At 42.8% G+C, this 27,773-nt stretch overlaps 1 protein-coding gene across 7 annotated transcripts in view; it reads right to left on the bottom strand.

Moving 5' to 3' along the window:
- Positions 1 to 4,862: 4,862 nt before the first annotated feature.
- MECOM (MDS1 and EVI1 complex locus) overlaps positions 4,863 to 27,773 on the bottom strand; it is a 325,262-nt gene continuing 302,351 nt past the window's right edge. For 4 of the 7 annotated variants that reach the window (XM_059855809.1, XM_059855810.1, XM_059855815.1 and 1 more), the window contains 9 exons: positions 26,790 to 26,877; positions 23,848 to 23,874; positions 16,699 to 16,865; positions 14,300 to 14,377; positions 12,396 to 12,565; positions 11,172 to 11,316; positions 8,253 to 8,489; positions 7,505 to 7,691; positions 4,863 to 6,566 (listed from right to left, as the gene is read on the bottom strand). In XM_059855809.1, coding sequence (XP_059711792.1) covers positions 6,432 to 6,566; positions 7,505 to 7,691; positions 8,253 to 8,489; positions 11,172 to 11,316; positions 12,396 to 12,565; positions 14,300 to 14,377; positions 16,699 to 16,865; positions 23,848 to 23,874; positions 26,790 to 26,877 — 1,234 coding nt within the window. In that variant the 3' untranslated portion in view covers positions 4,863 to 6,431. The remainder of the gene's footprint in view (positions 6,567 to 7,504; positions 7,692 to 8,252; positions 8,490 to 11,171; positions 11,317 to 12,395; positions 12,566 to 14,299; positions 14,378 to 16,698; positions 16,866 to 23,847; positions 23,875 to 26,789; positions 26,878 to 27,773) is intronic. The other 3 variants (XM_059855811.1, XM_059855813.1, XM_059855816.1) reach the window with 1 other exon arrangement.

Genomic DNA, 27,773 nt, shown 5'->3' with positions numbered 1-27,773 from the left:
AATAAAGGTCTCTCCTTCGTTACGGTGGATTGCAAAGTGTTTTGTGGCTTGTGGTTGCACAGAGCAGAGGGGCTGTGGATCCTTCTGAACCAAACTTTCACTGCACCAGTGTGATTGCAGCTGACTGGACCTCACACCTCTGGAGAGCCTCCAGAGGAAGGGTAGGCATGGCAACCTCTCATTAGTCTGAAAGTGGCAAAGATTTTCCTCCCTTAAGACCTGAACCCGAGGCTGGGTGCTAGAAAATATTCCTGGCCATGCTCAGATGAGAGATGAATTCAAGAGAAGACCCACCAGACTGGTGCCCAACAGGCCACAGAGTGCAGGGGACAGATTCTAATGGGGCTTGTTCTACTGGACAAGGACTGATGGTTTAAGCTAAAAGAAGATCTATTTAGGCTAGACATAAAGAAGAATTTTTTACAATGTGGGTGGTGAGGCCCTTGGTTGCCCAGAGAAGCTGTGGCTGCCCTGGAAGTGTCCAAGGCCAGGTTGTGGAAGGAGTCCCAGCCCGTGGCAGGGGTTGGAACTGGATGGCCTTTAAAGGTCCCCTCTATTGTATGACTCTATGAAACAGTTGTGTACAGTAAAACACTTGCTTCCTTAATTAAGAAGATCAAAATCCTTCAGATATTTGTAGGAGTCAGCTTTAAATTAGACCATTAGGCTTTGTCCTCCAATGCTTTACTTTCATTTGGATTATGGATGACCTGATACTGAGTCTGCTGGGATTTTCACATAAATCATTCTGAAATTCAGGAGAGGTTGAATGTTTAAATTAATTTTAACATAGCTCATGCCTGAATTTTAATTTTTTTTTCCTAATGTATCAGCACTTCAGATGTCAAAAAAACTTTTGCTATTTTAGGAGCAGAGAAAGATGTGTGGATAGGATGAGAGAGGATCCTTGGAGGATGCTGAGGTCAGGTTTGCACTCTGTGTGTGGAGAAGGCAGCTCACCACCTTTCTCTCTTTTGGTGGCAACTTTAGAGCAGGAGACCCCACAGTGAGCTGCTGCTGAGCACCCTGAGCTCTCTTATCCATGCTGAAATCTCTCCCTCCTCTTGTGAACTTTTCCAGGAGCTTTTCTAGCAGGAGTTCCTCCAGTGGCCACCCTGGGGAAGGCAGACAGGCTGGTGTGGCCTGGACAAAGGGGCTGCTTTGCTGCAGGACCACGTTACACCTCCCCCCAATTAGCCTGGACCTTAATTGGGCCTGACACGCGCCTGTTGAAAGAGATTCCCCAGGAATTAAAGCGCTACTCCTCTGGTTTGAGTTGGCTGCTGATGTGAAACATGACATGATCTTGGAGAATTTTCTGAGCTTACCATGAAACAAGCCTGCCACAGGTATCAAGCGGGCTTTGTGCTGGGGCTGTAATCATATTACAAATTGAACGCTTCCACATGTGCGTGCTGGCACATCCACCCTCGGCTATCTCACATGTATCTGCCCCAAGGTACAGATGCTGAGGTCTTGACACAGCATAATATGGATCTAAATATATTTTCCAGATTGCCTTAGCACATGCTAATGAAAATGAGGAGTAAAAGGCCCGCAAGAAGCAGCTGTTTAAAATTTTCTTCAATCCCCGAAAATCAACTTCTTAATTACTGATAATTTAAGCATCAAAATCACCACTAACCCTCTTCTCCCACTAGACCCTCCCAAGCTGGGAGGCCTGCTTGAAGACTCTTGGGTGAAATCTTTTTCTTAGAAGTGTAGCTTTTCATCAAATTTCTTCAGCTTTTCTGGAATTAATTAGTATTAAAATAAAGCAGGGAAAAGGCGAGTGCCTGCTGGAGGTGCCTTCTCTCAGACCCCCTGCTTAGACTGCTAAAGCTCATTGCACCACAACACTTTCATATTTCCACAGCACCTTTCATAATAAAAGGTTCCCCAAACTTCCCCAAATGGATTTATAGATATAAATAGCTTCAGTTGCCTTTAAAATGTGCATTTTCTTGGATCAAAGAAAGCAGGCTTTGCTTCCATCACGCAAAAAGATCTGTGTTCAGTCTGGTTTGTGTTCATACCTAGTGGGGCAACCAGTCCCAAGCAAAGTTTAGGCAGTGGTTTTGGGATAAACGCTGGTGACATATTCCATGAGTTCCTGGATCACTGTGTGGCAGTGGGGCCTCTTTCCAGAGATTATCTAAATGTTAGTCTCGTTAAAATCTAAATTCTGGGATAATTTTGCTGAAAATTGTATTACTCTAGCAGCAAATAAGTCTGAACCAGAGGAAAAAAAAAATAATGGGAAAGAAGGTGTACCCAGTACTATATTTTTTACTTTTTATTTGATGTTTACCATCTCCCCAGACTTCCCTAAATGACTCTGAACTTGAGTTGGGCCCTTCCTAAGGCTGGCACAACTTTCTGTACAGAAACAGAAGCTGAATTAATTTGGCTCTTGCCAGCCCCAGGCTAGGTGTGCTCACAGACCTACAGAGCCAGTCAATGGATGGGGAGAAAGGCTGGTTTTGGCCAGGCTGCAGAAAGCATTTCCCTGCTAACTGTAGTCCTGGCAAGGAACATGGGCTTTGACATGGAAAAAGGGGTTTCTGTTTGCTGCTGGATACCTTTGTTTTGTTTAAATCATTACTGGAAGCATATTTAAAACTGACTTTTCCACACCACTCTACGAGAGAGCAACAAAACCACAACTGGGACTAAATATAGCTGGGAGGCAGAGAGCACAGTGGAGCCATCCAGGAGCTCACAGTGAGTCTCTACATGTGAGAGACCTGACAGAAACTTTTAAAGTTCAAAACATGCATGGAGCAGTGGGCCAAACTGAATAGCTGAGCAAAAGCAGCCCTGCAAATGCTTTTATAATAACTTCCCCTCCCATTACTCCACAAATGTACCCATTGGAAACAGCAGCTGACACGGGAACAACGAGGGAGACCCACAGGGGTATTGAGGAGCTGGGCCAGGGTGAAATATTGATTAATCATCTTGTCATGCTGGGGCTTTGCTCAGTTCTGTAGATAGGAACTGAGAGGGTAATGTGCAGCTCCTCCATCTAGGAAGGCTGCTGCATCACATGGGAATGATTTGTTGACTTACAGAAAAGTACTATGGTGGGGTGAACAGTAGGATGATGCTGAAATAAGCTGAAGGGATTTTAGAAAAGTATTGCCTTTTTTTTTTCCTTAGAAAAAATTAAATCAGTGTAGTAGAAAGCCAGAAACATCAATCCTTCCTCAGCATCTGTTTGCATCTGGACAATTGCACCTGTGTGGTCCATTGGGGAGGGTATGACACAAAGACAAAAAATATCCAGTTTTCTTTGTTTATGAGGATGAGATGAGTAATCAAATCTGGGTTTGCTTTTCAGCTATTCCTCTAGGTGAACAGCTCTGGTACTGAGACAAGGCAGTGAAAATCAAGGTCATGGTAAGGGATCTACATTGAGTTGAAGAATTTGTTGGTATTACAGAAATACGCTTTGTCCCCTCTGCCCATCAAACCCCATGGGCAGTGCTGCTGGGTGGGACACTGTGACAAGAAAATACCAAGTTCCAGACAACCAATGGGAAAATGAGCCCAGGGATTGGTGGCATTTGCTCCCTAATGGTCACCAGCCCTGGTTATGGGCAGGTTGAACTAACCCTGAGCTCAGCTCAAGGAGTTCTTTTCCTGACAGGTCTATGACACATCTGCTGCTGTAACCCGGAACATTAAACCCAGGGGACACTGTCCCACCCTTTCTCCACCTCCCAAACCCTCTTTCATCCAGGGCAGGTGAGGGCAGAGCCGATAAGAACTGTCATTGCATCAAATTAAAGGGGAAAACGATCTGGAAAGCTGTTTGCAGATAAAACTTCTCTTGATAAAGCTATTTGTTCTCTGTGTTTGGCAGAAACCTAAAACCAAGTTTCACAGTGACTTTAACTGCCCTAAAAATAATGGCCTATTTATGCAATTATCTGCATGTACGTGGCCATTGCCTCAGGCCAGTGCAGTACAAGAATATGCAAACAGGATTTTTTTTTTTTTCATCTATTTACTTTTTTTTCAGGTGGGGTTTAGGCTTCCTGCATGAAAACCATTCCAGTGTAGGTTCTCAGCTTGCCACCAACTCCTGCAGAAGGCTCTCAAGCTGAAGGAGCAAACCAAGCAAGCCCACACCTGGGCTGAAGACAAGAATGACACATTTAGGTTATTCTGAAATATAACTTAAATATCTAACGAGCTATGAGAGGTCTTTGGGCACTGACACTGGCTGAGAGAGGAGCATCTCAGCCCTTCCATCTCTGCTGATGAGATCAGCAAGATGGGCATTCCCTGGGAAAATACTGGCTTTTCCTGACATCCCTCCTCCACAGGTTGCGCAGAAGCAGGGATTCAGATGTGATTTCAAAGGCAACACAAACTAAAATGCTCTTTTTTCCCTTTTAGACTCCAGAAGGCTCATTTCATGCAGTTGGAGGCTCATTTAGCTTCTCAGCCATGGATTTTGATCACTCTGGTGAGTGAATATTTCACTAATCACCAGCCAAGCCACTTCTTCCCAACAAGCAGCAGGCAGGCAAAACTCAAATGCAGGGCTCCACAAGCGCCTTTGAAGGTGACACTGCACCAACCTCTTCTGTGAAATGACCTAAATAGTCCTCTTTTCCAAGGTAGTGTTTTGAAACTTAAAGGCCTTAACTCAATCCCTCCAACAGTCAGTCTATTGAGAGGCTCTGGCTCGGGTCCCACATTTCATGGCCAAGTCCCAGACACCTCCCAGTGCCCCATCCTCTGGTTGCCCTCATGACCCCACAGATCCATCTTTGCTGCAGAGGAAATGCTCTTTTTTTTTTTTTTTGCCCCAACTCAGACAAAACCAAGACAAAAAGGAAATAGATCCCTTCAGTTTTGTAGTCCTTTATTATTTTTTTTAAGTTGATCCTCCCATAGTAATGTACTGAAATGCGTAACAGTTACATTGTACAAAGCATTTAAAGAAAGTACCTCAACTTGCCGATTATTTCAAAATGAGATTATAAACAAAAGGAAAAATAAATCTGGTCCCTCACTAAAGGCCAAAAAAACCCCCAAAAAATAACTGAATACCTTCCATTATTTATTTATTTTTTTAAAACATAAATTTGGAACACTTCATCTTACAAATAGGATTAACATGAACATAACATCACACAAGCTCGCAGACAACCAGCATAAAATATTGGGTACAGTTTTTTTAATCAGAAGAATCATGCTTTCATGAAGAAATTATAACTGTTTATACAATCGAATCAATTTACTGTATTACAAAAAAAAAAAAAAAAACAGAACAAAACTAAGTCGCATCTATTAGTTATTTAGTTCATTAAAAGGCAAAAAAAAAATAAAAGAGGAATGTAAGAAAATTTCAACACTGTTTTGCACTCCCATATACACAGATCAGTTCACCTCACTTTTTTGGAAGTACATGGGTGCCTTACATCGTAACGCAGTGGGGGACTGGAGCAGTGCTGTTTGTTACAGGAACAGTGCTATTGTAATCAACAAACAATTGTTTGCCAACAAATAAATACACGGTACACACAACACAAAGGAGAAATTAAGAGGGTAGGGGGAAAGGAAACAATACAACAAAATAGTGACATGATTGTCGAAAATTAAAAAATCTCCTTACAATGATTCGAACTAGTGGTGCTGTCGATGAACGCGGTGCTTTCACGGAATTATCTGGATGATTTAGCTTCTTGGCGTAGTGAACATTCATAGTTTACAATATACACAAGCCTCTTATGTATTGTTTCTCAGAGTTCTTTCTTTTTCTGTCATGTTTTTTTTTTCTCCTCGTTTTTCCTTTTTTTTTTAAACAATGCAGTTGAGAAGGTAAAAGAATTACGGAGAGAACAAAATACTCCCTGTTACTTCTTTCTACATTTACGATGGATAGTGTGCATTTGATAGAACTATTTTCTTTCTTTGAAGGGCTAAAATGCATAAAGCTTTAATGAAGAGATTTGTACATAAAAGCAACTGTTCCCAATCCTGTGTCAAACTATCTTATACAAAAAGAAAATCAATTCAGTTCCTACTTTAAAGGAGTGCCCATGTGTGTATCAATGCAGTCTTAACCCTTCTGCCCCTGCCCCTCAAAGCCGGGTGAACTGGAAGACGCTTTTTCCCGGCCCCGTTTCTGTAATCCACTGAAACAATTTTTATTTTTATTTTTTTTTAAAGTCACATTGATCCTCCAGAAGTCAGCAGCTGCCTTTGCTGTGCAAAACAAAATATTGAGAATAAATAGTTTCTTTCTTTTTCTTTTTTCTTTAAAATTATTCTGTTTAAGGTCACCGGACTTTAAATGAGTGACCCTGCAGATTTATAAGGCATTCTGCTCAGCAGTCTTTTAAATAGTCATATATGAAAGAGCCATGCTACTGGTTTGGACTTGGTCCCATCCTCGGAATGACTCCGCACTGTCATACGTGGCTGATGGACTGGATGGCGCTGGATTCCGCGGCGGCTCTCGCCATACTGTGCCACATGTTGGGAGAACTGTGGGATGCAGAATGAAGGGAGTCCTTCTCGGAGAGAGAGAGCATCATGGCATAGGCCTGGATGGGGACAGAAGAGGGACAAGGAGGTCACACTCCTGCAGCAGGGATCTGAGCTTGGACCCGTGCCACCCGTGCGCGGCCAGGGCAGCAGGCAGGCTACAGCCACGGGGCTCAGCTTAGTTGAAAAAAAAACCCAACAAAATGCTTTAGGTAAAACCACTGTCAACCCTTTCACTGACACTTTTGACTCACTAATAGTAATAATAATTTCTGCTTTCATCTGGTTTCACAAAGCTCAGAGAAACCTTTAATAGTTGACAAGGTCCCAAAGTCTCCTTTGCCTTCAGATTCTTGGCACAGGAGTCTCTTTTCAAGTGGCTGAGGAATCACATTATCCCTTGTCTCGTCCTGTATTTCACCAAATGTAACAGTCTCCTTTGCTGACCTTTCCTACATGCATATTCTGCAGTTTTTAAAACAGGAATCTTTCAAAGGGGCAAAAAAAAACCCCATTTTAATTAGCTGATGTTTAGAAAATGGCAAAAAATAGCACGAGGATGCCATTTCAGTTATTGCTGTTTGTAAAACATGCTGAGGACCTAAAGGTGGTTCTATCCACCAGGCTATAAAAAAATACCAAAAAGCCAAGCCAGCCAGAAGATCAAGTCACATCCCTGTGAGGCTGCAGCTAAACTCTGCAGCATCGGTGTCAGCAGAGTGGGACTAGTTCTTAACATGGCATTTCTGGGGACAGCAGGCAGAACAAAAATAGTAAAAAAAGGTAAGAAAAAAGTACGGAAATCCTCTGTTCTCAGGGACCAGAGCACCCTGCCATGTCTCTGGGGTGCAGTGGGATGTTGGGTGAGCCTGAGGTTTGTGGACATGGAGCACAGCCCTGTCTGAAAAAGCTGGAACAACCCTGCCTGCCACACACTAACAGCTTAATCCTGCAGGTATTTGGTGACAGTAATACTTTAACTGAGTTAAGCTTTTACCTGGGATTTGGATTTCCTGTACAACGGTTGCTTGAGGTCTTCTGGCAGCTGGGAAGCATTGAAAGCTGCCAATTCAGCTTCACTGTATTGATTTTCTTCCATTTTCCTCATTTTGAGGCTATCTGTGAAGTGCCTTATGTGGTCCAAAGCTGAAAGTCCAGTCTTATTATACTCCTCTTCTTTATACCTACAAAAACACCACGGAGGTTTTAAATGTCAATTAAATGATCCTCGCTGCATGCCCTCATCTTCTCAGATTTACACATCTGAGCAATTACCCCCTTTTTCACATTCATAAACCACCTTGCCTCGTGGAATGGTGATCCTCAAGTAAAAGGAATTCCCTTTTCTGCTCTAAAGAAAGGGCAGTTGAGTGGGGGAGGGAGAGTTTGTCTCCCTCATGGTGTCTCCACAGCCTTTCACAAGGCCATTATGAGAGATCCAGGACGGTTCACGGAGCAGATAACGTCTCTCCCATGGAACTGTCTCACCCTGCTTCCTGTCTCACCCAGAACCTCACAATAGCTCCCCAAGCACAGTCAGTTTTCCTAACAAGGGCTCCAGACTGCATGAGGAGGCTGAAAGCAGGGCTGGTGTTGACCCAAACACAGACGCACGTTGCTATTGTGAGCGGGAAGCGGCCGCTCCGCAGCGGTTCCCACGGCAGCCGGTTTGGTGCTGGCACTCTTGTATGGTTTATTGTTCCCATTCTGCCTATCGGGCACACCAATACTCGGAAGGAACCAACCTGCCAGGGGAAGCTTTGCAGTTCATGTCCAAAGTACTCGTTTCCTCGTAATCCTCCTCGGGAGTGCCCTCATGCATGTCACTCGTCACGGGCTCTTTGACTGCTTTCCCTGCCATTTCGCTCTCTTCATCCTCTTCATCCATCATTACTTCATCTTCTGCCTCCTCGTCATCCAGCAGATCCGAGTTCTGGCTGGCTACCATGGCTTTTTCATCCTTAAAGTGGCTGCCATTCATTCTGAAAGGACCAAAACAAATGCAAGCTATAAACACAGATCAGATATGAAAGCTCCTCATGGGCAGACTCTTGGAAGCAGATCTGAAAAGCATCTGTCCCAGCAGAATAAAGTGATTTCTGTATTTTATATCTTGCTTAGCTTCAGATGTTGAGGCAGCACTGGAGAAAATTCCACTTAGAAATCAGTGGGACGTTACAGCACCATCAGCATGGGATTTTCCTGTTATCCTGCTAAAACTACTGTTCTAACAGAGGCAAGTTCAGATAGCCATTCCAAATTTTCCCATGCATTATTTCATCTCAAGTTTCCAATCATACATGTAGTCTGGGCAAAACAACTCTCGGCCTTTTAACAGAAGCTGTAGGGGCCAAGAAACTTTGAAAATCGGATCTGGCATTTTTAACAAAAAAATGACATCCAATATTGCATTCAGAGTTTTAAAGTCAAAATTACATACATAATTAATTTTGCCCACTACCACCCCTCTGGAAGCCATATTGCTTCCCTGAATGTATGGATTTCACACATGGGAACCTAAGGGACTTCAGCTGGAAACCTCAAGAGTGGTCTGCAATGTCACCTCCGTGCTGTACTAGGTTATTGACTGATTCGAAGGGTAAAAAGCAATGAAAAGAAAGGTCATACAGCAATTTAAGTGCATTTATTCTTATTAAATGAGTAATTACAGCAATACACACATGGAAAACCATTTGGTCTACAAACTGTTATTACGCTGCCCTTTGCTCTCAGACAATGACTTCTCTTAACTACTTCCTACGGGATTTTTATCAAGGACATAATACCCAGGCTGAAGTAGGGGCTCCTTTGGTAATGGTCTCAACCCCGTAGGATTCAGACTGCATTGTGTCCATCCCATCAAATGAGAAGGAAAGAAACTCGGCACCGCGGCCTCAACGAACACCCAACCAGAGGCACAGGGATGTGAACGAGCTGCACCCAAAATTCATGCTACCACTGTATCTGCCCCCACCACGTCATGCAGCACAGAGGCCTTGATTCATCTATTGTTCTCATTGTGCAAAAGGTCCTTAACTCTTCCAGGAATACAGTTACAAAAATGGAAACCTTATTGTCCGCACGCAGTTTGCTTCAGACTCTGTGTGCTTCAAACTGTGCGGGACAATATGGGATAGACCCAACGTTGGAGCAAGATAAGATGAACCTTCACAGCCTTGTTGGTGTTTAACATTTGACTTTCTGAGGAGCGAAGCTGGTCTCTGCCACAATAACAGCACCATTTTCTTAAACATATTAGAGTTTCATCTATTTTCCGAGCAAATTCCAGCTGACTGCCATGAGTTTAGTATTGCATTGAAAAAAGCTCTAGGGAGCAGTCTGTCTTTAGAAGAGTATCAAAAAAATCTGAGGTTGTGCAGAACAGGGAGAGCTGAAGCAGCCGCCTCCCTCTAAGATCATCAGAGAAATATCTCTTTATCATCTTTTATTTAAATAGGCAGAAATAAGAAATTGTTGAGCTCAGTTTGGGCTGCCAACTTGCTTGTTATGCTCAATTGAGGCTGCTAGAAATGAAAGGGAGATGGACTACAACCAAAGTAACAAAAGCCATGTGATTAAGAAAACAGATTCTCTAATTATGCTTTCAAATGCAGCAATTTGCCAGGGATAAAATATCTGTCAAGAGCAGTCTGAAGTGCCAAATTTAGAAAGGAAACACTGCACAACCCAGCAACCTTTCCACTTTGCTGACTTCCTGTCGGAGGACATGTTGAGACCAGATGTGCAAGGAAAAAAATCCCAAGCCTTCATTGCCAATCAAGATGGAATGAAATTTGAATATGCATGTAATCACTTAATCCAATACTATAGTGGAAATTGTGTTGTGTCCACCCTTTTTATCCCTTCACAAAGGCATCAAGAAATAGAGGAGACAGCAAAGTTTGTCATCAACAGTAAGAATGTTTTGATGTTGATAACGTAATGCCAATTCAAAAGGGAAAATAATGCATAATGCAACACCAATCCCAAAGAAATATGTGGGGCTCCATCCCACAGCCTTTTCTGCTTAGCTGTACTTTTATTAACTGAAAATATTTAGAAGTGGTCTCTCTTCTGTTAGTTCAGAAGAATTCAAACACCCATATACTTAATAAATCTTAGCAGAAAAAGCTCTTTCACATGCTGGAGCACTGTGGACTCCCAGCGCCCACCCGCAGCCTCACGGGCTTTTGGCTACTCAGCATCTTTCTTGGGATTGAGTTACTTACGGGAAAGGACTTTCAGCTACAATCTTTCATTTGATCCAAGAATTTAGCCTGGTCTACTTTATTAATTACACATTTAAATTGCACTTAAATCCTAAGGCTCCATGCATTTAGCCACAGGATGTAGAATTCACCTGTTCTGCTGTAAATGTAAAGAGAAGAAATTTTTCAGCAGACTTAAATCAACCGCGGGAGCATGAAACTGAGAGCTCCAGGTACAAGGAGAAATGTGCTCACAGATAGAATCTCTTGTCCAGCATCTGCCACTTGGAACATCTTCATACACATTTCTTTTCCTGAGACACCAAGGTGGCCACTGAAGCAACCACATTCTAAAATAACTCTGGCTCCAGACATCACCAAATGTGAACAGTCAGGTCTGCAGACCTGGAAAAGGAGCAGTGGGCACCTTCTGAAGGCAGATCAGACACAACTCACCTCTCCTCTGAGTTTCGGGGGGATTGATTGTTGTGGTTGCTGTTTCCAATAAAATTCCTAATTTCTGTGAAGTAAGAGTCCTCCTTGTCATCTAGGATTGCCCCTGTGCTTTCCAGTTCTGAGTGAGGTGAAGATGTTGCAGTACCTTAAAGCAAAACATATAATGTCTGTTGCTGCTCCTTTACATTTTCCATATTTAACCATTTAAATCAAAATGAAACTGAAACGCTTGTTAAAATGGGTGAGAGCCAAAAGCTGGTCAGTGTGAACTATTAGCTTTTGGCCAAAAAAACAGTAATTAGTAATTATTAATGAGCAAAGGTGATTTCTAGCCAAAATTACTTGGTTGCATGCCGGGTACCATTTCCATGATTTATCATCACTTTTGCCATGTCTCTATTTCAACATCTCCCTCCTACTCCTTGTGATTCCAAGACTGTCCACTGATCACTGTCCTTCTTAGACCAATGGCTCAACTGAGCAAATGGAACTTAATTTTTATCTATCAGTTATGCAGATTTGTTCAAAATATGGAGCAGCCATTGACACATTCACTGAGCACTGAGAGCCCAGTGTCAGACGCCTTTCTCTGAGCACTGGGGAGGGGACAGCTCTGCAGTCACTGCCTGTCCCTGGTTGTCTCCACCGAGGCAAAATGCAGACTGAAAGGACTGCAGAGAGGGTTTTCATTAAACCCTGCAGACACCCAAACCAGCCCAATGACATCCCCTCCTGCCACTGCCTGTGCTGCTGCTGTGCAGTGACCAATTTGCTTTGGGGCTTGAGAGGCACCATTAGCTCCATAATAGCCATTGCTTTTCAGCTTCTGACAGTGGGAATATTTCAGAAGGTGCCAGGAAAATCTTTTAGAGTGCCCCCTGAGACTCTAAATCTAGGACTCCTATTGAGAGCCAAGTGATTGCGGAGATGGGATTAAACCAATTTTCCCAGTCTGTTCTCAAAACGCTATGGGTTGGCTTAATTAAAACCAAAAGAAAAGACATCATCCAGTGGTCTTAAGTTATACAAGGGGAGAGTTTATGCTGGGATTTTCAAAGCACTTTAAATGTCAGCAGAGCTTAGGCTCTTACATATTTTGCTACCCCCCACCCGTTGGAGCAGCGTGTGCCTGTGGCAGCACTGACAGGGAAGGGGCAGTCCTTGCACAAGGGACAGGGAGCAGGCTGGGGAGGGAAGAGACAGGAGGGAAAAGACAGAACATACCAGACATGTTCCCGTTCTCGTGCTTTTTTAGATGTCTGTCAAGATTGGTTTGTTGACCAAAACACCTGTCACACAAGTGACACTTGAATGGCTTCTCTTTATTGTGGATGTTACGCACATGTCTCTGCAGGTTAGAGGATATGCTGAAGGATCTGTCACAGTATTTGCATCTAAAAAAAACCAACAAAACAAGTGGGTAGGAAAGAGTTTGTTAGTAGCTGGAAATGTAAGATTTGTCTGAAGATACATGAAGAGCCTTCTGGGCTCAGGCTCAGCACCCAACCACAGTTCCTTGTTCCCTACTGAGGCTCAATCCTCCCTGACATAAAGACAAATTCTGGCTAACTAGAGAGCTGTGCTCTTGGAATGGAGACATAACCTCTATGGTGGGGTTTTCAGCTTTAATTCACATTAGACTTTATATTTTAAATACTGCCTCTAGGAATGAGCATAATATTTCTGAGCTAACGGCATCAAATTAGCTATGGTAATTGAGTACCATGTTTTTAAAACTGTTGCATGCAAAGTTGGGAAGTTTGAAAACAGTAGAGCAATAACTCTATTGTTTCATGTGCTGCCAATACAATACAATTAAACACTTTTGGAAAAAACATGAAACAGATCTCTTCTAATGCTCAAATAAGGTAAAAAGGGCTATTTCTTTTCCTATTCTAAATTATACTGTGTGATTAAATCTTTTCTTGAGGAATTAGCTTGCTTGATTGCTAATCCCAGAGGAAATTCGGTTATCTTGCAAAAACCAGCAATAAACAATCCCAACCTTTAATACTGTGCCAATGTGAGTAGTTTAGTCTATCACTCTGGTACCAGAGGCATCAATTTTCATACTCTGTAGTGATTTGGAGTCCCTAAAGCCTTTACTGTATTGCTCTTTAAGCCATTACTAAGTCATACTATAACTATTCCAAATTCTCTGGCTGGCAACTAGCCAAGAGTCTTCACCACTTTAGTTTTTCAATCTTTTACTTCTCCCGTGCCTCTCTTACACTTGTCAAGGATGTAAATTTTTTTTTTTAGTGCTGAAATCACCCATTATGTTACTAATTGCTTGTGGCTTTTATGCAGTGGACGGGTATAACATGCATCAAGACCTTCCTTCAATAAAATTAGATGTGAATCTCATTTCCCAAAGAGACTAGATGCAAAAAACATTGTTTCCTCACAAACAATGAGCTTACTCTGCTCTTTACAGCTCATAAAATGCAGAAATCTGTGCATTTGTTTTACTGGAACATGAACTGGCCTCTTTCCAGTTTAAATTAGCCTTTCATTTTCAATAAGGTGAAGCTTTATACACATTTCTGCATGTAACCGTCCTGGATTCAGTATCACACACATATTCTTATCAACAGGAGAGTACACCCACATGGGTTTTGGTTAAGCAGACCTCAGAAAGGATCCAGATTAGGCAGGAAATAAATAAATACAGTAATGCCTTTGCAACCAGGACCCTTCAGAAATCAGATGACTGACAAATCACCCAAATTTAGGCTGTGAATAACACCGCAGAACTCCAGCAAAAAACATTTTTGCAAGGGACAATACGTCCATGAGCCCTACTGACCATCACTTCAATCACACTGGTTCAGCAGTGCCAGCCACCCTGCCAGCAAAGGCAGGACTTGGGGGTTGTGCTGGGAAGCTGCCCCAGCCAAAAGAACTTTACTAAGACCAAAACTATCCCCCTTCTGCAGCTCCAACACCGAGGATCAGCACAAAACTCTGACACCAAAGTGCAATGGTGGGTCCAAAGCTAAGGAGGAAGGGCTGGAGCTGGTCCAGCAAGGATGTTGAACTCCCTGGCTTTATTCAGAGAAAATGTCTGCATTGGAAGGGACCCCAAAGCTTGGCCACAGCACAGACAGGGGTGAGGGGTGTGATACCTATAGGGCTGCTCTCCAGTGTGCGTCCTCAGGTGACGGGTCAGGTTTGCAGATCTCGGGAAAATCTTGCCACAGTATCTGTGATAAGAAAATGTTTGATAAGACAACACAACTTTCAGTGGCTTTGTCCCAGTTTGAGCTGCACTGGATGAACAGCCCAAATGGAATAATCACGGTATGGTCCTGTTGGAATTGCTTTTGTGCAATAACATCTCAATAAAAGCATTCTGCAAATGTAAGCCCACACTTACAAGAGTGGGGCTGGAACTCCTGGCACCAACCAGCTTTGCTTGGGCAGAAGCAAAGGTTATATGAAAAACCTGTTTCAAAAATCACCCCAAGGTTCTAAGCCCACTGGGTGATTATCAGCCTCATTCAGATTTGGAATCAAGAGAATCTGTTATTAAAGCCTTGGATTTCTGCCTCTGTGTAAGCAAATTTCAAACCTTTCAACCAATTCTACGTGTCAGCAAACGTGACACCGTTCTGTGCATCGAATAGGATCAGAGCAGACAAGACTCAAAGACCTAATCCATCAAGGTATGTTTCTATAACAACATGTCTTGAAAGAAGGTGACATGTTTTCAAAAAGATCAGATAAACCGATATGCCAGTGTCAAACGCCTGCACATTCTGGAGATGATATAGAGACCTTAGCAGTGCAATTTAAAAACCATTCTCCAAACTCGATAATATGTCACAGGAAAAATAATGGCAAAAAAACCAAAATTATCCTGAGTTCTCCCCTTCATTCAAGTAGCATATTAATATTCAGTTTATAATTGGCCCATTCTGTTGAGGACATTGAGCCCATTTTTGCATGGGGGCAGAGCACACACAGCACTCTCTTAAGTGAATGAGGGTGGTGGCTGCTCCATGCAACGACTTTGAAGATTGCATCCCTTCACTTTTAACATCCCATTTATTTTTTCACAACGTGATGTATAAGCCTTCAAAATACCCACACAGCTAATTCCACTCTCCTGGACAAAGCTCCCATTCATTTTGGGTACACATTCAATGACTATCTTCATTGTGGGTCTTTTTTTTTAAGTCCGTACACACAAGTCCTAATAAGTCATGTATTTTATCACTGATCCCTTTGGATATTAAAACCAGAAGCCAGAGAGAAAACACGTTTGTAGTTTACGATCAAAAAAATCAATTATGAAAGCACACTTTTATAAATGAAAGTGATGAGAAAATTTGGAAAGAAAAGAATTGTTTATATAACAGTTTCCACCTCATTTATCAAACTGCTGTGATACAGGGTGATGCCTTAGGATTTAGCTTTTATATTTTTGAAATCCTGTACCGCTTTAGTGCATAACTCTAAAACTCCATATAAAGTGTTAGCTACTGTCTTCACATTTTGGTCAGACAAAACAATTCCTCTCTGGGCCTGAAACTCAAGTAGAGATGTAAACAACAGTGAATTGGGAGGGGCAAAGTTGGAGTAAATGACTTCATTACCTGAAACTGTAATTGGAGTATTAACCTCTGATATGTAAATGGACCAAACTTATAATTGCCTGAAAAACTCATGACTGTTGTCCATCTTGGGTGTAGCCTCTGGGAGGCTTCTGACAGCCCAAGGTGTATCTGTTGAAGGCCTTTAATAAATACCTGCTTTTATTCTCTTAATCTTATCCAGCCTCAGTTCTAGGCAGCCACTCCAAGATATCAAGGGAGAGCTCTTTGTTTCATAACACCAATAATTTTATAAACAGAATCACAGAATCATAGAATCATTGGGTTGGAAGACACCTTCAAGATCATCGAGTCCAACCCAGCCCCAACACCTCAACTAAACCCTGGCATACAGTGCCACATTCAGTCTAAACACATCCAGGGATGGTGACTCCACCACCTCCCTGGGCAGACAATTCCAGTACTTCATCACTCTTTCAGTAAAAAAACTTTTTCCTAATATTCAGCCTATATTTCCCTAGGCACATCTTGAGACTCTGTCCTCTCATTCTATCAGTGCTGCCTGGAGACAGAGCCCAGCCCCAGCTGAGCACAGCCACCTTTCAGGAGCTGTGAGAGTGATGAGGGCAGCCCTGAGTCTCCTTTTCTCCAGGCTGAGCACCCCAGCTCCCTCAGTCGTTACTCCACAGAGGTTGTGTTCCAAGCTTCTCTCCAGCCTCGTTTCCCCATCTGGATGTGCTCAAGCATCTCAAAGTCCTTCCCAAATGAGGGGCCAGAGCTGGACAGAGCACTCCAGGTGTGCCCTCACCAGCGCCCAGTACAGGGGAAGAATGACCTCCCAGCTGACCACACCGCTCCTGATCCAGGCCAGGAACCCCCAAGGGAAATGCTCTCCATGCTGGGCACGGAGAGGCCTGAGAGCCTCTCTGTTGGGTGTCAGAGCAGGGGCTTGGGGAGGGCAGAGGTACCTGCAGGTGTAGCGCTCCTTGCCCTTGCGCAGCAGCGTCTCGGGGAGCGCGCTGGGCGGCGCGCGGAAGTTGAACATGGACGGCACCGACTGGATCAGCTCGCTGGCCTCGGGCTTCAGGGCGCTGAAGCTCTCCAGCTTCTCGGCCATGTTTTCTATAGCTGACACCTGCAGCAGGAGAGAGCACAGAGCCCACCACCATAAGTAATCCCCTCTGCTTTCTGCCCCCACCAGGAACCTGAAATGCAGAGAACATCAGCGGACAAGTGAAAGAAGAAAAGGGAAAAAAACTCAGTGTAGAGCTGCAGTCTTGAAAATTATGGGTCATGAGGGTAATAATCAGAAAGTGTTCATGTCCTCATATTTTTAAGCCCTGACTCCTACAAAATTCCAAGTTTTGCAGTCATGCTCTGTGGTTGTGTGCCTACAAGTCTATGCATCCCATCTACAGAAATCATTGAATATTTATTACCAAATGTACAGAAACAATAACTGAACTTAGTATTTTATTTTTTTAAAGGACTTGCAGAGGAGACATACTGCAGAGGAAACCTTATGAGCGCTCTAGCTCAACAAAGGGCTGCAACAATCCAGATCCAAAGAGGCTCCATCAATTTCCCAGCCACATCCAACCATCCAGCCCAGTGTTCTAGCCCATCATAGCCAAAGACCATTAGATAAACACAGAAGAAAGGAAGCTTTGGTGGTTTTGGTGCTCTGCATTCACATTCCCTGCTAGATGCCTATGCTATTTTTCCACCTCTTAATATTCTTGCTCTAACTCTAGTTGCCTGTAACACCTATGTGCTTTGGGATGGCTCCGCTCTTGATTAGCTGTCTGTAATTTGCAGGGAGTGGGGATTAAATAATTTCTGAAGAACAGTTTCCTTTAAACTGTCTGGAACTGACCATGAAAAGCTCCAAAACCTCAAACATTGCCTCTTGAAGAGTTCAAGAATGCTGCTGAGACTACTGACAGGTGAGAATAACCATCCACCTCTCCATAACACCACCAACAAATAAAAAAAAAAGAAAGCCAAGCTCTCACCTACAGAGCACAAAACCCACAGCATGAGCCCTGTGCAAGATCTTGCTTGTAACAAAGAAGGAAATTATATTAAAGACAAGATGTTGAACCCTTCTCAGCTGGAACACCTCCACAGACTGTTCTTCAAAGTCCATAAAAGGCTCCTCTGATTGTTGGAAAACTGAAATTTTAATTGGAAGAACTGGGAATTTTTGCAGGTTTTTTTAATTTTATTTTCATTGGCAGAATTACATGGTTGTCTCCTGGCATGACTATTTCCATGATGGTTAGCTCTGCCTTTGGGCTGGGTTGTTTTTTCCCTTTAGCCTGTAGCCTGCCCTCTCATTTCATGCTCAGATTCCTAATGCTGAGTACAAATTGCAATGTACAGGGTACCACTGCCAATTTGCCAAATGTCTTTCATCAAACACAGTGGAAAAAAATAAAAAATCTCAGAGGGAAGTCAAGATACATTTACTTGTCAGGCAACAAATGTGAAAGCATTGCGAGGCAGTAAGGGCTGTAAGCTCTGGGGTTTGATTCATAATCACTCAGCTGCTAAAACATTCTCCACAGATGCAAGTGGACAGCACATTTGTCAATATGAAGGATTTTGACATGTACTGATCACAGGCATGAGATATGTAATGATGATGCTGCTGGGAGAGGAGGTAATTCTCTCTCAGCACCGAGATGTCATTATCAACCCATACACCTCAACATTACCATATATTTCTTTTTATACGACTTCATATTCTCCTTTAGTTGGAATTGATTCTTAAAGCTTTTAAAATAGTGGTTCCACTGCCTTTAATTCCTTCTAATTGTTCCCCACAAAAATTCACTCATCTATTTTACAAGTGCTGAAAATAAATGGTTTGAATGAAAAATGCCCTTTGGCCTTGGGGCTGATTAGCAATGACAAGACAGTGCATGGGTTATGATATCACATATTTATGGTGAAGAATAATAAGGGTACTGAGAAGTATAATAAATGTTTTATTTATATATATTTAATATTCAAGTCCATTTCATTATCTAGTGGGTTTAAATCATTTTTGGATCACAATTTCTCATGCACATGGTGCCCGCCAGTGATATATTAAAGCAACTATTCTCCCCTTTACATTTAAAATGTCTTAGTCATGCTGATTTTTGTTTTAGTTCCTACTTCCAGGATTTTGCAGAGTAGAAACTGAGACAGACTCTTGTTTCATGAACAGCAATACAGACCAGCTCTACCTCCAACACTGCCTCCAGGATTACATCAGTCCCAAAATAGGTATGAAATCAGCACCTAATCTTAAATCCCTCTTCCAGAGGAAACACGAGCACTTCCAATTATTTTAAAGTATTACTCGCCTTCTAAAAATATGTTTCTCACCATAGGAATGACTATTGTGCTTGCTGTTTTGCTGTTTAGCTGTTTTTGTGGGGTTTTTTGTTTAAAGCCTGACTTATGTGGTGACCTGGTATGATTTATGTTTTCAAGAACTGCAGCAGCACCAATGGGAAGTGTTTGGCCCCACGGCTTTGCTGCTCCAAGGCACTGTCACTCCACTGCTATCAGGATAATTACAGCTGGTACTATCTGCTGGAGTTAGGGCTCCCAAGAACCAAAACTGGGACATTTTCTAAAGAAGTCCTGCAGTGTGTTGGTGCTCAGAGCCTTCAAGATGCAAATCCCTATTGTGAGATGGGTCCCTGGGCTGTGGGAGCATTTTACAGCTCATGAAATCCTGCTGCCCTGATCCCCAAAATGCTGTCCATCACCTTCAGTGCAGGCAGACAGACCCTGCTCACCAGTCTACTTGCAAAACATCAGCTGAGCAGTAAGAAATCCAGAGGGTTTGCATTGAGGACTCCTTCAGATACCAAAACCAAGCTGGAATTCTAAACCTGCCACGTGAGCTTTTGGAAGCTGGTACTTGGTGCCAAGCAGTGGCTCCAGGGGACATGCTGGAAGGTGGGCAAGGGACAGATCTCCCCACTGCCCCACACCAGCACAGGGAGGTGCAGGAGCATTAATTGGAGGCTTCATCTGTTACAACACTGAGCAGTCATCAGCCGCTGCTCCCATTCACTTGGCTAAACCTTTTCAAACCCATTTCTATTTCTGTCAAGGAGAGTTCACCAATTTAATTAGGTGCATATGAAAAGATACTGGCTTTTGTTCCTGCTAAGCCTTTTGCCTAATATTTTTTGTGAGGGTTTTTTTTTTTTTTTTGGGTATTGTTATCACTAATGAACAGCCATTCCTCATTCAGCTTCTGCTCACCATTCATGGGCTCAGGGAGCTGGGGCTCAGCTCCCTCTGGCATTTTTTTCCCAGCTGAAAAAATCAAAAATCTACTTAGCCTCTATTTGAATGGAAGCTCTTCTCTACCTGTGATCATCATTGTTGCACTTTTCTGTGTCTTTTCTAATTCTGCTATGGCCTTTTTGAGAGGAACATTAGCTGTATTCAAGACCTGAAGCCACTACAGCATAATGATGTTTTCAACTCCTTTCTGCTAAAGCACTCAGGTGATATTTTCATAAGACTACCAACTTCAAGATCTTTTTCCTGAATGACAGGAGTTAAAAGTCACACTTCCCCATGGTATTAGTGGGTATTTATTGACATTGACTTCTATGGCTGTTTTAATCCTGGTGATTCAGCTTTCTCTGAATCTTCCACAGAATCTTCATAGTCAGTTCTGGATTTGGAACTTGCAGTGAACAGTCACAAACTCTCTTCCTGCTCACCCTTCTTCCTATGGCATTTACAGACATATGCCACAGTGACACCCCAAGGTGGACCCACTGGTCCAATGACTGTAAAAAAATCATTATTTTGTTCTTTCCCTCTTTCCCCCCTCTTTTTTTAATGACTATATGCTAACCCAGGACATGACTTTCTTTCTTCCACAATGAAACTCCCTCTTCCAGCTGAAACACAACAGATGTAGCTGCTCTGCCTTTTACACACTGTTAGTACTGATGGCAAAGCAAGACCTGCCTCCACAGGAGTTGTGTTGGCCATGGAGATGCTACTCAATCCACCCAACTCCTGCAGAGGGGTGTTGGTCAGAGTGCCTGTCCTGGGGCTTGGGTGGGTGCTCATGGTCACCTCTCCTCTCCAGGGATGGTCCCTGGGACCACCAGAGAGGCAGGTGTGTGGCTAAAGCCACCAGCTGTGCTTTCAGGGGCTTCTGCACTCCAACCCAACACCCAAGGGCTGTGGTGATCTCTGAATGGGGCACGGTGGGGGGGAAGCACTGCTTGACCCCAAGGATTGGATTAGTGGGATTGCCATGCCCATGGAGAAAGCTCTCTGAGGAGGCAGGAGAGGGAGAAGATCCTATTACGTATTTTACATACAGCTATTGCCTTATGGACAGGTCACGTGCGCTCCTAATCTGCCATCAGTGAATGACAGTGTTTTATATAGAACAGAAACTTTTGATTTACAAATGTAAGAGTTGTTGATTCTATCTGTGTCCAGATGTCTGGAAAAGGAAGCAGCTTTCCCCCACCTCCCTGAGAGGCTATTAACCTCCGACTGACGCAAACTAATGTGCAGTCACAATTCCCCAGCTCCGACTCAAAAATGCAGACATTACCATAATCGGCTAAAACAAGTATTTATAAACATTTCAGCAGGCAAGATATCATCAGCAGGGGCCTTGAACATTTGTCTTAAAATTTATTAACCAACCCAAGAAAAAGTGGCATAAATAAAGTGAAGGTTTGCTGTTGCTTTTTAAGAATAACCTGATGATATGAAATAATCTCGCAGACAATGCCATGAATTACATGACCTCCTGTTTGACAAACGTGACTGCTTCATTGCTACTATCACAAAAACAACTGACTTTATGGCCAGACCTCATGGGAAAAAAAAACTGGTCAAGTGTTTGCTTTCTATTTTTACTACTGTTATTTGGGGAACTCTTCAAAATCCAACTGCCAAAGCTCAGCATTTCTCCCTCCCCCAGCTGAAGTTATAATGTTGCCTCCAAAATCTGCAATTTGTGAATCGTGTTGTCTTGAAACTGAGTGCATTTGGACAGCCAGCCCTGGAACTTGGCTGAGTTATATTCACGTTCAAGAGACCTATCACATGTGGCTGAACTTTATGAAGCAGTAGCAAGGAACTCCCTTCTGATCTGCAGTATGCCTCCAGAATAATTGGATTTGTATGAATCCAGTTGGTGGGGACTAAGCTCAGTTAACAGAATGGATCATGCCCTAAAACTAAGCCCAGTAAAACAAAAGCTTTGTTAAGGCACTCACCAAATTCCTTTCTATTTATTTGTAAAATTGTTTTAATTATTTACAATGGTTCTTCCTAAAGCAAATATCGTCTGCCTAAAATTACAGACCCTCCTTAGAGCAACCTTCTCCTGATGGGACCAAAATGGCATAAATAGATCAAATCAATCCTGATCCATTCAAAACAAATGTCCATTGATTTGCACCATAGGGCTCCTGCCAAACAATGAAAAACCAATCTCAAATAATTTTGATATATGTGTCACATGCAACTGGGAATTGAGATGGAAAGGCTTGTGTGACATAACCAAATCTCTCAAGATGGAGATTTATCCATGAATCAGCATCCTGCTCAGCCACTTCATGTTTTAAACACCTATTTCTGCTGGAGCTCCCCAAAGCGTGAGCACAGCCAGGAGACATACACTCACAAAAGGAGCAGAATGATGGAAATTTGAGGGCTAAGCCAAAGTCAAGGAAATCAGACAGAAGAAACAGACTGCACTGGGTTTTTCCACTTCCCAAACCTGCTGAAGCAGAGCCCACTTTTCTCAGAGCAGAGGATTAAGCGTGCCTGGGCCAAATCACAAATCCTACTACGGTCCCTTCATGTCCTACAACGAATTTCCCAAAGAAAATATTTGGGAACCACCTTCTGTGCTCTCCAAGTCTGGCATCTAATCGCACCTCCTGCTTGCTGAGCTCCTGCAGCACCTCTGGGTGCTCTCAGGAGTCCTTTGGTGCCTGCTCAGCTCCTTTAGAGCATCTCTGCAGCTGCTTAAGACAGCACTTCCCAGAAGAAAGTGGGATTAAACTCCCACAGAGCAAAGGTCCAGCCCTGCTCTAGAGGTGTGCCAAGGAGGGCACGGAGCAGAGGGCAGGCTCAGAGCCCAGGGGCAGCACCTCCTGCAGCAGGGACACACAAGCAGAGGAGCTCTGGAAGGTCTCTGCAGCGTTCTGGCTGTGCCTGGTGAAACCAGTCCAGGTGGCAGCGAGAGCCAGGAGCAGCAGTGAGTCAGGACCCCAGCCCTGCCTCCTGGCTCCAGCTCTCCCCTCCAAAGCCCAAAGGCTGGGAAAATCTGGGACAAGCATTTATGGGTTCAGCGCTGCAGCTGAGGAGCCAGCAGTGCCAGATCAGAACACGGCGTTTCTGGACTTGCATCTGCAAAAGCAGTTGCTGTGGTTCTTTTTTTTTTTATTTTTTCCTTCTCATGAACTATTTAGATGTATTAAAAACAAGGTTTTGTAAAAATAGAAGAGAAAGTCCAAATTTATCCCATAGTGCATTTAAAGCACAATTCTTGTTCATGTAAGGAGGATGATGTAAGTGTACACAGAGGACAAATTTGACCTAAACACAGCAAATAAATTATTCCTGCTTCAAGCACTGCAATGAGCAATTAGGCTCAAAATTTCAAAGCTATTAAAGTGACTATTAAAGTGACTAACTCCCACCTAAGTCAAGCGAGAGAAAAACATAAAATCCTCTGAGACTCTGTATTTTAATACAGATTAAATATTTATTAACTATTGCTATCTAACAAGATTTCAGCCTGAAAATTTCACTGCAATATCTGAAGGAAAACGGCTTGGAACAATTACAGTCACATATAAACAAAAGACTGCATTCTGCAACCCTCACTCAGGTAAAGCTCCCATTGCCTTCACCAAACAAAACCAGCAGGATCAGGTATATAAAAATAAAGCCAATTTTTCATAAGAGCATATTTATCTGCTCAGCTGTATGACCCTGTAGGAAAGAGTGGCATGCTCCATAAATGAGAGGTAAGTTATCTTTCATATTATATTTTTCTTATGCAATTTATTTCACAGTGATTAAATTAAAAATATAAGCAATGAACTTACCCAAATTCTTTGATCAGGCAATTGGAACTGGGAGCAAAATTGAAAAAAAACAACACATTATTCCTGCTTTGGAATCCTTATTGCAATCAATGTACTTATTAAGATTTTATTTAAAGATACTAATTAAAAAGTTTTTATGAATGATTTATTGGACAGGGGTGTTCTCTTCCTAAAAATTACAATCCTTGTAATGGCAAATAATTGTGGAATGCCATTAGATTATCTAATTTTCATAGCTCTTGGGCACAGGGAGGAATTTTGCCCAGCCAGGGACAGGATACAGACTTCAGGGTTTATGTCTAAGTTCTATTTCAGAAACCTATTTGAAAGATCCATCTGTTTGCTGTCATATTACCCAGTTAAGAAACAATAAATTCTTGGTCCCTGAGATGGCAATTTTCGGGAATAAATTCAACAGCAAAACCACAAGCTTTTAGGACATGAACAATAAGTTTGTAAATATTTTAAATCCTGCCAGCAGAAAATGAAAACTCGTGGAGCACTCCCCACCTGTACTTTTACAGGGGTGAACAGGACTATAAAGGAAAAACAGCTTTTCTGGAAGCCGCTCCCCAGCCCTCCATAAATACCAAGCCAGATTCTGCCTTTGCAAACAGAAGGCTCCTTTCTGTTCTATTAAAGTTTGCAAGAAAGCATTTTGACATTCACTTTTTTGACAGGACATGTGCTGGTGGTTTGGTTTTCTTTTGCAATGTTCCTTAGTGCCCGTTACACTCCTGACCTCTGCATCTATCCAGCTCACACCAAGTCACAGACACCATCCCTCTCACTCAGGAAAGTGATAAAACCAAGGCCAGGCTTTGCCATGGGCTTTGTGTTCTGTTGCACAGTGAGAAATGTGGAGGAGGGGGTTCTGCAGAGCCAGCCCTCCCTCCTGCCCCTGGGGGCTGGCTCTGCCCCACCTGGGCTGGCCCTGCCATGGGGAGGTGGCACCTGACACCTCCTCCTCACACTGACAGCCTTGGTGACGGCACTGGGACTTTCCTCGGGCACCAACAAGAGATCCAACAACTCCCTGGGACAAAACAGGGAGGGTGGAAGCCTGACATCATTCCCTTTAACAGGGAAATGCCCCATGTCTCCATTTCACCCACACATCCTCACCTGACCCCCAGTTCCCCAGGTAACTCAGTCACACAAAAGATTATCCAACTACATGAAAGAATACGTAAAAGAATATACAACTCCATAAAAGAATACATAAAAGAATATACAACTCCTTTCCAACTCAATAACCACACAGCCAAACTCCAAACAGTGAATTTTACCTCAGCAGCCCCTTTCCCACCCACTGACCACCCCACCTACCACTGGCAGCAGTCCAACCTGCAGCAACACCTTCAGAACCCCCAAATCACTGATCCACTCTGAGTCACAGCTTCTGAACAGCTAGAGAGCACTAAGAAAAATAATCTTGCTTTTTTAATCGATGCAGTATCTAAAACGCCCTCATTTAAATAATTTTCTCATAATTTACAGCTGCTTAGCTGCTCTAACAGAATCATTGCCTTGATGGGGAGGAACCAGTCTGCTTCACAGCAGGGACAAAAAGCAGATTGAGGTCCTTTGTGTATTTGTGCATTAGCACTATCTGCTACGAAAGGGGAATTTTCACTTTTTTTGCCAACTGGGGCAGATTTACCTTATTTAAGGTAACTCAGCAGGAGGTGTTAAGCTGCTATTAAACCTTGCACATAAATTCTCAGTGATTTTAATACATCTTAAATTCTTATTTAATGCTTATAAATACTTACACAATGCCATAAATACTCATGGCATGTAAATACTACTAAATACTTTCATACACAATCCAACACTTTGTTCAGACATTGAAATTGGAAAGGGGTGTTGTGCATCTGCAACCATACATGCTGTCAGCTGCTCTTCCCAGTTCTGCAGAAATACCATTTTTCAGAACATATTCTATGTAAGTTAGGACAAAATAACTTAGGACTTCATTAGGAAAAAAACCCAACTGGTAATTGGGCTCTTTTGCCCAGGAATTCAGAGGAACCTGAACCAGAGACAGCAGCTCATGGTCATGTGCCTAAAATACAGGATGTGAAGAGGGTGTCATTACTAAGATGAAACAGCCCACAGTCAGCAAGGAGTTCAAATCTGTAAATACCATAGAGGAGTTTATTTCAGGTATAAGATTTAACTGAGATTTTTACCAAAACCTCCTTGAGCAAGGAGGAGGAGGACAAAATGAGGATGCAGTGCTGGTGGAGAAAAGCAACGTACAGTTTGCACACAGATCCTCTTCCTATGCCACGTACACATCACAGCAGTTAAACTGTTTTGGGACACCATCCTAAATGTTTTTCATTCAGGATTGTGGCCTGTGAACAAGTGAGCAGCCCTCATAAAGTCTCTCTTCAGGACTGGAGGAGCAGGGATCCTACAAACACTGCACACATTGCAGCTCACACCAGCTACCAAAGAAACCATTTGCACTATGAGGCTTGGGAACAACAGGTGGAAACTTTTCTCTCTTTTATGAGAGTCCTTAAACAAAACCAAATCACTTTTAAAGTGGGATGTTCAGCTTTTCTGGCCTTACTGTGAATCTGCATTGACTCCTCATAGTCAATACTGACTCTCCTTGCTCAGAGCACAGGAGAGTGCTGAAGACACAAGTGGCTGCAAATGTTGGTAGCTACGTTGTGGTTTTGGAGGAAAATGGCTCTAAAAGACACACTCAGTTCAAATCTAGCTTCCTCTACAATCAAAACATGTTGTTTCATCTGCAAAACATCAAGAAGCTCAGAACAATGCTTACGCTTTTCCACCACAATGGTCCAGCAAAAACTGTGTGTTTTAGGAAATCCAAAAATGACTAAGACTGCATTCATTTCTCTGCACCTGCTTTGAAGCATCAACAGGCTTGTTTACAACATCAAAATTCCCAAAATACTTACTTGTGGATGAAACAAGAATCCCGGGGAAGGTCTCAAGTACTTCTCTTTTAAAGCTTCCAGTGGGTCAGTTAGCTTTCTTTTTTCTACTCTGTAAATGTTAAAATTAGATTTGCTTGTGATGAATCAGTCTCAGATATTAATAATCATACAGCTACTTAGGTTTAAAACAGGCAATTACACATCAAGCAATTTGTTTCTAGGAGATAACAGAAAAAGATAAGGGAGGAGCTCAAGTCTTGATTCCCACACAGCTCATTGCTGCCAGGGTGGAGCTGGGAATCACCTTTAAAGTAGATTATACCATTTAATTAGGGAATAATCCCATTTCAAAAGGTTGATAACCATTATAATAGGAACCAGTGACTAACTACCAAGCACTTTTACAAAGAAATTAGGCAACTGAACACCTCAGCACTAAGAGGAGAGGAATTCAGGGGTCCCTTGAGCAATGGGTCCCTTGCCATCTGTCCAAACATCACAGCCACCACCCTGGAAACCTCCCCTGTGCACAGCCAAGGTCAGGCAGAGCAAGAAAGGTGGGCTTGTAGGAACACACAGAATCTTTTGCCAGCAAATCCTGCAATTCACTCGTGGCAGCAAAACCCAGAGTGGACAATTCAGAGACAGTGTGGAAATTTGAGGATTTTGCTTTTTCTGTTACTGATGTGCATGGTTTCATGGATGAATCGTGTTGTCCATGTGTAGAGGTAACTCGTGGCAAAGGAAGGCTCAGTAGTAACTGCCAGAATTTGTACAGATTTCATTAAAAACATGGAAATGTAGGCTCACAGAATGGCTTGGGTTGGAAAGGACCCTAAAGATCATCTTGTTCCAGCCCCTCTGCCCTGGGCAGGGGAGTTTGCAATGCAATTTAATTAGGTGGTAATGCAAGGCCATAAAGCACAGATGATTATTTCCGCTGCTTCAGGCATTTTAAGTGAATATGATGCAAAGAAAACTTATGGTCTAACACAGATATCAATC

The sequence above is a fragment of the Haemorhous mexicanus genome, chromosome 10 (genome assembly GCF_027477595.1).
Source record: "Haemorhous mexicanus isolate bHaeMex1 chromosome 10, bHaeMex1.pri, whole genome shotgun sequence".
Classification (NCBI taxonomy): domain Eukaryota; kingdom Metazoa; phylum Chordata; class Aves; order Passeriformes; family Fringillidae; genus Haemorhous; species Haemorhous mexicanus.
This window is presented reverse-complemented; position numbering and strand designations above follow the sequence as displayed.